Source organism: Trachemys scripta, chromosome 1, assembly GCF_013100865.1.
Source record: "Trachemys scripta elegans isolate TJP31775 chromosome 1, CAS_Tse_1.0, whole genome shotgun sequence".
Taxonomy (NCBI): Eukaryota; Metazoa; Chordata; order Testudines; family Emydidae; genus Trachemys; species Trachemys scripta.
The window spans coordinates 326,697,632-326,710,153 of NC_048298.1; the positions used below are offsets into that span (position 1 = coordinate 326,697,632).

Sequence of the window (12,522 nt, forward strand, 5' to 3'; positions counted from 1 at the left end):
TACCTTTATCAACCCAATTTGTACTATAATAAGAAAAAAATCAAGTTAGTTTGACAGGATCAGTTTTCCATAAACTCATGTTTATTCGCATTAATTATATTACCCTCCTTCAATGCATCATAAATCAAGTCCCATATCAGCTGTTCTGTTATCTTGCTTGAAATCTATGGCAGACTGACAGGCCTATAATTACCCCGATCATCTTGTTTACTCTTTTTAAATATTGGCACAACATTAGCTCTCTTCCAGACTTCTGGAACTTCCCTAATGTTCCAAGACTTATTGAAAATCAATGTTAACAGTCCAGCAAGGTCCTCATCCAGCTCTTTTAAAATTCTTGGGTGCAAGTTACCTAGACCTGCTGATTTAAAAATGTCTAACTTTAGTAACTGCCGTTTAACATTCTCCTGAGGTACTAGAGATTCTTGTCTCCGTGTCCTAATCATCCACCTATAGAATCTCACTCTGTCAGGAAGGAGAGAGAGAAGTTTTGTGGAAACAGATTTCTCAGTGGATCTCAAAATGGATTTTCTGTTACTGCCAGCAGAGTATTCAGTATAGTAGACTATATTATTCTAATACTTCTTGGAAACTACTTATTTAATATGTTCCCTCTAAACCTGCTTAAATCCCCTCCCCAAAATCTATACATTTCTAAACTGAGTTTTTTCTGCTGCTGAGTCTGTTCATGATTCATAGGAATCACTTTCCAACTACAGCACTAAGTTTTATTACATGTAAAATAATGGCACTGCATAAAGTAGCAAGTCAAATATCCGTATACAATGACATAATCTATTGTCCTAATTTGTTAGGGCTGCAACCCAACAAAGCCATTAAATGCATGCTTAACTTCAAGCATTCATGTAGTCGCATTGACTGCAATGGGACAACTCATGCTTAAAGTTAAGCACATGCATAAATAGTTAACTAGATTAGGGACCAAATTAGTTGTCTAATTTATGTGGGGGCTCCTAGCCGTGGATCAGACAAGAGACAATAGGTAGGTCCAACAGACAAGGACAGCACTGGTCTGGATGATCAGAGCACAGCAGCTGCCCAACCGCTGTTAAGTTTTTGGTAGGTGTGACAGCAGAGGAGGTGGGAGGCTGGTTCAGCTGCTACATCTGTTTAGTCCTTGGCCCTTCCACTAAGCCTCAACAATTAAAGCCTAATCGGATGGAAATTCGTGTGATGTAGACAGGTGGCCAATAGGAACTGGATTGATTAATTTAATAGACAACTCATTTTGCCAGGGCCAAACAGCATCAGTTGGCAATAAACTCACAAATAGGTCTGCTCTGACTGTGCTCAAGTCTGGTGGCTGACCCCTTGGGGACTTTTGCCAAATGGGCCAAGAAAAGCATGACTAGCTCCCTAGTGTCCCTCCATTCCCATCTTCACAGAGTGAGAACTTGGAACAACAGAGAATCTTGTCCTTCATTCTTACTTTGTTTTTTTATGTTCAAGTTTTGTCGAATTAAGCAAGTGTTACACAACTGATAATGAACAGCAGCAACAATACCAAGAAAAACTGATATCCCTCTTAAAGTTAAATGAGTGATACCATAGTTAAAATGTTTCATGACTTGCTAAAGCTGGAAAACTTTGGTCAACCAATACAAGTTCTGTTCAGACTGGTACGAATTTTCATAGCACTGGTTCTGGACCAGAGATCCCTGTGGTCCCTCACAACCTGGGATATATTTCATCTGGTCACATTTGACTCCCATTGCCAGTTTGCTAAACCATCTGACATTCACACTTACCTTCTCAAGAAGCTTAAAGATAAGCTTCCTTGGTGTAGCTTTCTGATATTTACATTCATGAACGCCGAATGGCTCAGACTTATCCTAAAGTTATGTCTGATCTTCTTTGTTAGACACCAAGACTAATCATATGAGATAATGACCCCAAACTGAAACTATGGTTTTGGCAGCTGCTTGTCTTCCAAACAAACAAATTGAGATTAAATACCAGAACTAAAACTATTCACAAAGGGTGCAGGGAAAAATATATACATCAAGGGAAGCAAAAGGTTCGAATACTTGACCACTTCTGATTTTATTTGACCAATGGTTAACCAGTCAATTGGCCAGTTATTTTTGGACCAGTCAAAACCCTAAATCTAGTTCATAAACTCTCAGGCAAGGACCTTGTCTCCGTTTTCCATGTCTGTAAGGTAAAATGCACACATATGGCATTATATGAATAGCAGAATGGGCCTGAGGCACATTGGCTCTAAACTTCCTCTATGTTCAGTGCTGCTAAGGCCCATCTCTGATAACAGCACCCCCAAAAGTGAGTGCGGCAAAAGACTTTTTGCAAACTTGTTAGGTTTTGAAAATAAACCATTTTAAAATGTCTTTTTTTTGTTTGTTTGTTTGTTTTTTTAGTTCAGATCCTGATCTTGGGCCCAAGCAAAGTCTGGGGTCTTATCCCATTCCCTGTTCGTACGTACCAACCTTTTAAACAGCTTGCGCACAAGGCCATGCAGTTTGCTATCTTGACTGGAATATCTGGATTCTGGTGGTCCGGAATTAGGCTCATCATTTGAGCTGCATGGGGAAGTTTGCACAGCAGCTGCTCATGCTACACATGGCTTGATCTAGTGCTCAGATGCCTCGCTTCCTTGAGCACTAAATCTGCTTGCAAATGTTTTCAGAACAAAGGCCATGTTAAGAGCCCAGGTTTTATTGGGCACATGAGGGACTGTAGAGGCTGTATGTTAACGACAGAAGGCAGCAGGAACAGATGTTCGTTCCAGCAGATGTCAGGCTTCTACCAGCAGCACGCCGTAAGCTACTGCCAATGTCCTTGTTCTACTGGTCCAGTAGGGAGACTGACAGAGAGAGATGAAGCAAAGATGCTGCTCTCTCCTAGAATAATTCAGAGTGATCCAGTTACAGGCTACCCTCACTCCCAGGGCGGAAGCACCAAGCACTGGTTTCTAAAGCAAAAGTGATGATGCTTTAGGACTTGGCTATGACTGGAAATTCACTGAAACAGCTACTCCAGAATAGTTATCTTGAGATAAGCCCCCATGTGGACACTCTTATACCAAAATAAGAATGTCCACATAAGGAGATATTCCAGGATAGCTATTCTGGTAAACTTCCCAGCAGGGGTGGTGCCAGCCTGAGGGAGAGGGGGTTGAGGTGGGATGGACCAAAAATTGGGGGAGGGGCTGTGCTATACACCTTGTGGGCATATATGGGAGCACCGAGGCTCCCCCGTCCCCATGCTAGGCCTGGGGAGAGCATAAGGGCTTGGCCCCTCGCAGCCTTCACCCCGGAGCCACCCTGGGCTCCGGACCTGGGGCTCGAGGTAAGCCCCGCACACCTCACGTTGCCCGCTGCCCTGATGTACAGCTTGGCTCAGTTCCTGGCAGCCCTCGGACAGACATGGCGGTGGGACTGGACCCCTCACAATGTCCAATGGCCCCTGCCTGCCCTGTTCGCAGCAGCAGCATCCCCTGTGCTCCCAATCATGTGCTGCTTCATCATGTGCCCGTCTCCTCTTTGCAGGGTGCCTGTCCATCTGGAACTCATCCCTTCACCCACATTCCCCCTGTTTGGGGCTCTCCGCCCCTCGTCTGTGCCCCCCATTCCCTTAACTATGCCTCCCTCCCCTGTCGGTGATCCCTGCTCCCCTCTGCATCCTCCCCTCCCCTCAAGTCTCACTCCCCTATGGATCCTCCCCTTCTGTGAGCCCCTCCTGTGTGCATGCTCCCTCCCTCCCCCTAGGTGATCCCCCTCCCCATGCATGTTCCCCTTCCTTGTTCTGTGACCCCCTCCCCTAGCCAAGCCCCGCTTCTTCCCTCTGTGATTCCCCCCCCTCCCTTATGCATGCTCCTCCCTGTCTCTCTCCCTGCATGCTCCCTCCCCTCCCATTTGTTATTTCCAGGCCCCGACCCATTCCTTGTGCTCAATATGTCTCCCTTCTCCGCTGCTGCTGCTGGCAGTGGCGCTGCCTTCAGAGCATCACCCCTGCTTCCCAGTGTAGACAGGCTCTCCAAAGGGTTGGGGGAAGGAGATATATATATATATATATATATATATATATGAAGGCTGAAAATTTCACCTCTGTAATCCAGGGTAAATTTTCAACATTATAAATAGGGCTCTACCAAATTCAGGGTCCATTTTGGTCAATTTCATGGTCATAGGTTTTTAAAAATTGTAAATTTCATAATTTCAGCTATTTAAATCTGAAATTTCACGGTGTTGTAATTGTAGAGATCCTGACCCAAAAAGGAGTTGTGTGTGTGGGGTGGTGTCACAAGGTTATTGTGTCTGTGGGGGGTGTTGCAATGCTGTTACCCTTAATTCTGCACTGCTGCTGACGGCAATGCCTTCGGAGCTGGGCAGCTGGAGAGCGGTGGCTACTGGCAGGTGTCCAGCTCTAAAGGCAGAGCCGCTGCCAGCAGCAGCGCAGAAGTAAGGCTGGCATGGTATGGTATTGCCACCCTTACTTCTGCGCTGCTGCCTGCAGAGCTGGGCACCCAGTCAACAGCCACCCAGCTCTGAAGGCAGCACAGAAGTAAGGGTTGTAATACTGTGACCCCCCTTCCCCCCAAAATAACCTTGCAACTCCCTGCAACTCTCTTTTGGGTCAGGACCCCCAATTTGAGAAATGCTGGTCTCCTCTGTGAAATCTGTATAGTATAGGGTAAAAGCACACACAAGACCAGATTTCACGGGGAGACCAGATTTCACAGTCCAAGGTGCATTTTTCATTGATGTGAATTTGGTTGGGTCCCAGTTATAAAGCTAATACTACTGCTGTTTTATGTAGAAAAACATCTGCTCACCCCATGGAAAATTTTGATAAAAATGGGAGGAAAAATGTTTTATTGAAAACATTCAGTGGAAAACTCTTAATCAGAAATGAAAACGTTACCATTTTTCAGCTGTAAACTGTTGAAAACCAAAAATATTTTAGCTAGGAAAACTTCAGTTTTGGGTTTTCAGTATTCCATCAAATATGTTCTAGGAAACATAATTCCTTGAAAATTTTCCATTTAGTTGAAAAAACTACTTTGTATTTTTCGCCGCCACACCTCTCCAAAAAAACCTGTCAGAAAACTTTTGACCAGCGCTGCCATTTACCCCCTCACTCTTCTGCTTTCCACCTTGCCCCATTTGTTTATTTCATACAGCTCTTCTGTCTTGCCATTACCGAGATGTGACCCTAACAGCATCCCAGGGCAAGAGGGCAAGGGGTTTACTGGTATCTGGAAGTGAGTTTCTGCTGGCCTGACCAGTGTACCCCAATTCATTAATGTCATAAATTGTATCTGATAGGTGTCACGTAAGGTATCATTGAAAAACGAATAACGTGCTGATCATTAATAGTCTTTCCTGAGGTAGGTACAGTAAATGCCCAAGGGACCATACAAATAATGAAGGAAATGCAGAACTAAAATATGTTTACCAGACAAGTCTGGGGACTGGGTAAACTGGTTTCTCCCAGACAAAGGACAAGCCAGCATCTCCAGCCAGGTGTCATCAGTTGATTAGTATCACATCAGGAGGCCATTCATTTGCATCGGAGAGGGCAGGAACAGATTGATATACATTTTAGCAAATATCATTAGGAAAGAAACTAGCATAGAACTTCCTTTATCACCAGACCCCATGTCTCCTTCCTCACGGCTTGAATGAACTTTATTTTGGGGAGTAACCTTCAGAAGAATCCATTTCAAAGTTTCACTATCTTCGGGGAGAGATCTTGACTGGGTGGGGGAGTCAGCCATCTTGCTCTTTGGGCGTGCAATAAGAATCTTACTTTGAATCAAGACTGTAGTTTTGTTAAGTCTTAGTCTCTAGAAAGCATTTTTCATCTTTATTTGCTTGTAACTATTTCTAACTGTGTATTCTTTATACTTGAACTCACTTAAAATCCTACCTCCTTTTGTTAATAAACTTGTTTTACTTTTAATCTAAACCAACCCAGTGCTCTGTTTGAATTACAGTGCTACGCTGTGACTTTCCTCTCTTTAGAGGAACGAACGAACCTTATTATCCAGGAGAGGGCTGGACATTACAGAGCACGTGGTTTTGGGAAATCTTGGGACTGGGAGTGTCGGAGTCACTAGACTAATAACCATCTAATTAGCCACTAAGCTAATAGATACCAGAGTGTGGCTGGGGTGTAACAAGCAGATGGCTGGAATCAGAGAGCTGAGCCAGAGTTGCTTAATACACAGATGCTCAGTGCATGCTTGTCTTCTGGGTGTTGCTGTCCAGGCTGTGAGCCACAGCAGCAGAGCATTTAAGGCACCCAGGGTGACGGCAGGCTGTGACGCAACCACTCGCTGGTTTGGATTGCACCCCAGAACATGACACAAGTCTGTAAGCAATATGGGACAAAGACTTTATTTTTACTACGTTTGGAGAGCATCTAGCAAATGGGGTTCTGATCCCTGATGCAGGTCTTCTAGATGCTACTGCAATATCAATAGTATGGGAGGCCTGAACTCTTGGAGAGTATCGCCTTTAAATAGGATGCTATTAAACTGCATATATCTTTTGTAACTGAGATTAAATTTCACTTCCACCTTGAGTGTACAGCCTTCATCCAACCCTGGCTAACTGTCTCTTGGAGAGGAAAAACTTTAAATCAATTTCAGTGTATTAGAGTCAAAGATTCTTGGGTTTGTTTAAGTTTTTCAGTCTTGGTGAATCTCATCTTGAATGTCAACACTTTTACTCCTTGATCCTATTAGACCTTTCTGAAGCTATTTGATTGTTTGTTTGTTTGTTTTCTGTTCATTCCCACAGATTGATCATTTTGGATTTGATCAAGATCTTACATTCCAACAGCGGTACCTAGTAGCAGATCAGCATTGGAGAAAAGACAATGGATCGATTCTCTTCTACACTGGCAATGAAGGCGATATCACCTGGTTTTGCAATAATACGGTGTGTATAAAATAGATTTTTGTTCTCTAATATTCCTCTTACTTTTACAATGTGGCGTATTAGTGGGAGACAGACTCGGAATACATATTTTAAAATCCAAGTCTGCAATAATTTTGATTAAAATAATAGTGTTCCTTGAGGAACAGTGAGCTAAAAGAATAAACAAAATAAAGGAGTTTAGGGCCTGATTCAAAGTCCATTGAGGTAAATGCAAAAGGGTTATCAATCAGGCCTTGAGAGGAAGGATGATATTGTGGTTGAGACACAGGACTGGTTATCAGGAGATTTTGGTAAGTCATCTCACATCATGTTGCTTTAGATTCCCCATCTGTAAAATGGAGTTGAGTCTAGATTCATTATTCTTTTTGAGGTGGTCTGATAGTAAGTTGATGATCACCATAGGAAAGTCTATTATACATAATATTAATAACTAAACATCTGTGCCATCACACAGACGTGGTAGTTGGGCCAAGTAATCCTCCGTCAGTGCACTCCATACAAGCAATGAAATTGTTGCATATAAATTAGCTTTAGAATTAGACTGGTGATTGTGATATCAGAGGTAACTCAACCAATGTCTAGGACTGTCACCATGGGATAGATACATGCCTTGCTGCTGCATGGATATAATTCCTCAAGTCAAAATGGCTGAGAATTTAAAAAATGGGATGGTAACAGATTTCAAATCCCAGTGGTGATAGAACCTGGAGATGTTCTGAACAAAAAGAGCTTTCAATCATGCTTCTGGCTATTTCCATCACTTCACACTGACTCAACAGATAATCTAGACTTCATACTGTCATACCTCAGAGTATCATTCTTGGAATCTTATTATATAGATTATAGACAGGGCTTCTGTTTTTCAGGGTTTATTTTTAGCAATTTTTGAGTTTTACATAGATATCCAAAAATCGGGTGAGGTGGAGGGTTGGGGACCTTCTCTTGGTATATACTGCAATATATACCTTACTCATTACAGTCAGATATGCTTTAGCATGCAGCAGCTGGGACTACACAGATGAATTAATGCACAACTTGTGACTGTGCTTTAGAAATCACACCCCCATAGTATGCATTACTGCTCCATGTAGACAAGCCCCCTAGATACAAGTGACCAGTTCCAGTGTTATTCTAGTGTTTCCTGGATGAACACTGATTTCAGGGGGTTATTTATGTCAGGGATGTCTTACTGTTTTTTATCAGTTAAAACCGAAATCAGAAGCCCTATTTATATAGTGTTTGCCGCAAAATGACGTTCATGTCACGTGTAACTTAATCAGAATCCTGAGATGTGTATATCTTTATTCATAGATTTCCCATGAGCCACGTCCCTTTTGCTACAGCAAATATGGCAGCATTGCCTAAACTGGCTCTGGCACAATATTGGTGTATAGCACTTTCCCTCACCTGATATGTTTCTCTTTTTGTGTACCTACTGGCCCCATGCAGAATTTTGGCCCTGTGAATATTTTCAGTGATTTACTAAGCCTCCATTACATGCTGTACCTGTCTAGTTCGCTTTACTTTTACTATCCTTAGACAATAGTTGAGTGACTAGTTACTGTGTCAGTGGCATCTTCCCTCTTGAAGAGTATGAATTTAATGGGTATATTTAAATGAAAGTACATAATAATTCAGTGTCTGCTCATTGTTTTAAACATCCCTTTTCCTCCCAGGGTTTTATGTGGGATGTGGCAGAAGAGCTTAATGCCATGTTAATATTTGCTGAACACAGATACTACGGAGAATCTTTGCCCTTCGGAAATAAGTCTTACAGCGTAAGTGCCTTTTCCCACTCTGATCACCTACTGGTTTCAAGGCTGTTGAGAAGAATTGGCTGCTTCCTTTCTCCTTAAAATTCTTTTATGCTAGTGTAAATCCTGCTGGCTTGACTCGTGTGAGTAACCCTGTTGACTACATAGTAACTACTTGCATGAGTAAGGTGAGTAGGATTTGGCTCCATGTTTACTAGTATGTGTGGTGTGTGGCAGGAGAGTCACATTTTCTATAACTATTGATTCTATACAGTAGCTTTCAAAAGCCTCTAGGGATTTCTAGAATTACAAGCTACACTTGCAGAGATCAATTCAACTGTTGCCCAAATGTAGCCACCTCTGGTGTGGTCCTCAGCAGCTCACAAATTACAAAGGGAAAAACAAAGATTGGTGTTTGAAAATCTGTCCCATACTATATAATATGTTCTTGTTTCAGGATTCCAAACACTTGAATTACTTGACGTCGGAACAAGCTCTGGCAGACTTTGCGATACTAATTCAGCACTTAAAGGAGACAATTCCAGGAGCCCTAAATGCCCCTGTGATTGCCATAGGGGGTTCCTATGGAGGGATGCTTGCAGCCTGGTTTAGAATGAAATACCCTCATGTGGTGGTTGGGTAAGTGCAGTTGCTGTGCTTAAACACAGATCAGTAATGACACATAAAAAATGACCTGGAAATAGAGGGATTTGTTAGAAAGACCTAATCCTTCTTTGCATTTATAATTTGCATTTATAGCTATGAATATTGTGGAGGCAGTCTTGAAAGCTCAGAGTTAAGATTGTGTTACATTTTTCATCTAAAACAGGGATTCAACCTCTTACTTTATTCTTCAGCCAATAACAATCTCTTCTGAAATGTACAGAACACAATCTAGCAGTTGGTAGATATAGGCACCCTTCAGTCTCGAGAGGACATGGGTATTCGCCCCTGAGTGGTAACGAATTTACTCAGTTGGTTTTATGGCAGCTGCGGCTGTGGCTGAAGAGACCCACTCAAGAGAGACAATCTCTGCTGCATCTCTCACATTTAAAGACGATGTTTCGACCCTTTGGGCTCTGCCTTCTGTGAGCTCTTTTCTCCTCTGCTAGACTGGACTGCTTCCTCTCGTAACTACGGTGACCTTTAAGCTCTTATTTCCAAAGGCTGTGGTCTTGAGTGTGATCTTCCCAGTGATCCACATCCAAGTCTGTTTCTTTTGAGTCTCGCTTGCACACATCCTTGAAATGCAATTGTGGGCGCCCTTTGGGTCTTTTTCCAGATGCCAATTCACCGTAGAGGATGTCCTTTGGGATGTGCCCATCATTCATTTGGCACACGTGCCCAAGCCAGTCGAGGTGTCTTTGTTTGAGGGAGTGTTTGCATGCTGGGTATGCTGGTCCATTTGAGCATCTCGGTGTTGGTGAGACTGTCCCTCCAGGAGATTCCAAAGATTCGAGGAAGGGCAATACATATGAAAGCTGGCAGCTAGTGTTGACTTTTTTCTGAGGATTTTCAAGTAAACCTGTTAATTAAGTTATAATTACTTTAAAATGATCCCTTTTAAGAAAGTTGACTTTTTGAGTCTTCTGATTTTTTTCAGGCTCCATTGTCCTTAAAAGTTGCAGATGGCAGATAAGATTTTTGTCTCTCTCTGGGGCGAGGTAACTTTTAAAATTTATTAACAAAAAGAAAAAAGTGATTGGGATTTTTGGCAAAACCCAAAACTCTTACTCAGTGAATATCTGACCAGTGCCAATATGTTTTACAATGGCTATTTTTGTTCCTTGACGCAGCAAATGTAGTTGCGCGTGGGACTCTCCTCACCCCTCAAGGCTTAAAGTGCAGGCAAGCTTTCCCTCTGCTGGCTAGGGAAGAACTTCATATGGGACAGGCCAAGTTCAGGACACTTCACTTGGCTGCCCTGTTTTTTCTGAAGGTCAGGTAGGGAGAAGAGCAAAGAGAGGTGTTGAGTTTTCAGTCCAATGCGACTGTTTACATTCCTCTTCTCATCATGAGGAAAGAGAGAGGCTCCAGGATAAACTATGGTGTTGGAGGGTAAGGTTTCCCACAATGCCATTGTGAACATAAGCTCTCTTCTTGGTATCTAGAAGTAAGAGAAGCTCCTTTATATGCCCTCCAAATGCTTGAGCCAACCTTACCACCCTCCAGGAAACATGCAAGGGAGTTAGTAGAGTTGTTTGTAACTTACGTGGTCTTTGCCTCAGGAAGCAGACGGCCCAGCTGTCCCAAGAGTTGACTACTGGATGCTGTCTTTCCTTGGACAGCTTCACAGTTCATCATAGGAAGGTTCTTTTGGTGACTTTGCTTTGCAGCGTCTGATGCTCTCCTGCTACAGAGCCAGCATCCATAGCCTTCTGTGGCTTTTATGACCTAGGCTTGGTCTACACTACCCCCCCCAATTCGAACTAAGGTACGCAACTTCAGCTACGTGAATAACGTAGCTGAAGTCGAAGTACCTTAGTTCGAACTTACCTTGGTCCACACGCGGCAGGCAGGCTCCCCCGTCGACTCCGTGGTACTCCTCTCGCCGAGCTGGAGTACCGCAGTCGACGGCAAGCACTTCCGGGTTCGACTTATCGCGTCCAGACTAGACGCGATAAGTCGAACCCAGAACTTCGATTTCCAGCCGTCGAACTAGCTGGTAAGTGTAGCCAAGGCCCTAGGCAGCCACTGCTATTTTGTATTGTATCAGAGCCTATATAGGATTACTGTATAGCTGTTGGGAAAGGATTGTCTTGTGGTTATGGCACTGGCCTGTGACTTGGGAGCTCTGGGTTCAGTTCCCAGTTCCATAGTAGACTTTCCATGTAACCTTGGGCAAGTCACTTAGCCTCTCTGTGTCCCAGAGTCCCATCTGTAAAATAGGGATAATAATTCTGCCACCCTTTGTCTGCCTTGTTTATTTAGATGGTCTCTGTGGCACAGACTGTCGCTTTAGAGTGTGTGTGTGTGTGTGTGTGTGTGTGTATATATATATATATATATATATAAGTGCCTAGTATACTGGGCCTGATCTCAGTTGGGGTCTCTAGACACTACTGTACAAATAAACACAAACGTGGACTAAGAGCCTGCAAAATTTTTAAAAATGTTTGAACTAGCATCTTATTCCTAGATTCTAGGACTGGAAGGGACCTCGAGAGGTCATCGAGTCCAGTCCCCTGCCCTCATGGCAGGACCAAATACTGTCTAGACCATCCCTGATAGACATTTATCTAACCTATTCTTAAATATTTCCAGAGATGGAGATTCCACAACCTCCCTAGGCAATTTATTCCAGTGTTTAACCACCCTGACAGTTAAGAACTTTTTCCTAATGTCCAACCTAGACCTCCCTTGCTGCAGTTTAAGCCCATTGCTTCTTGTTCTATCCTTAGAGGCTAAGATGAACAAGTTCTCTCCCTCCTCCTTATGACACCCTTTTAGAGACCTGAAAACTGCTATCATGTCCCCTCTCCGCCTTCTCTTTTCCAAACTAAACAAACCCAATTCTTTCAGCTTTCCTTCATAGGTCTTGTTCTCTAGACCTTTAATCATTCTTGTTGCTCTTCTCTGGACCCTATCCAGTTTCTCCACATCTTTCTTGAAATGCGGTGCCCAGAACTGGACACAATACTCCGATTGAGGCCTAACCAGCGCAGAGTAGAGCAGAAGAATGACTTCTCGTGTCTTGCTCTCAACACATCTGTTAATGCATCCCAGAATCATGTTTGCTTTTTTTGCAACAGCATCACACTGTTGACTCATATTTAGCTTGTGGTCCACTATAACCCCTAGATCCCTTTCTGCCGTACTCCTTCCTAGACAGTCTCTTCCCA

The 12,522-nt window shown here is 43.2% G+C and overlaps 1 protein-coding gene across 1 annotated transcript in view; it reads left to right on the top strand.

Moving 5' to 3' along the window:
- The window catches only part of PRCP (prolylcarboxypeptidase), a gene marked incomplete at its 5' end in the record, with an annotated part of 63,146 nt that overhangs the window by 32,604 nt on the left and 18,020 nt on the right, over window positions 1–12,522 (top strand). Inside the window, 3 exon segments of the mRNA XM_034759077.1 lie at window positions 6,786–6,926; window positions 8,603–8,704; window positions 9,138–9,319. Of these exon segments, the coding sequence (XP_034614968.1) occupies window positions 6,786–6,926; window positions 8,603–8,704; window positions 9,138–9,319 (425 nt within the window).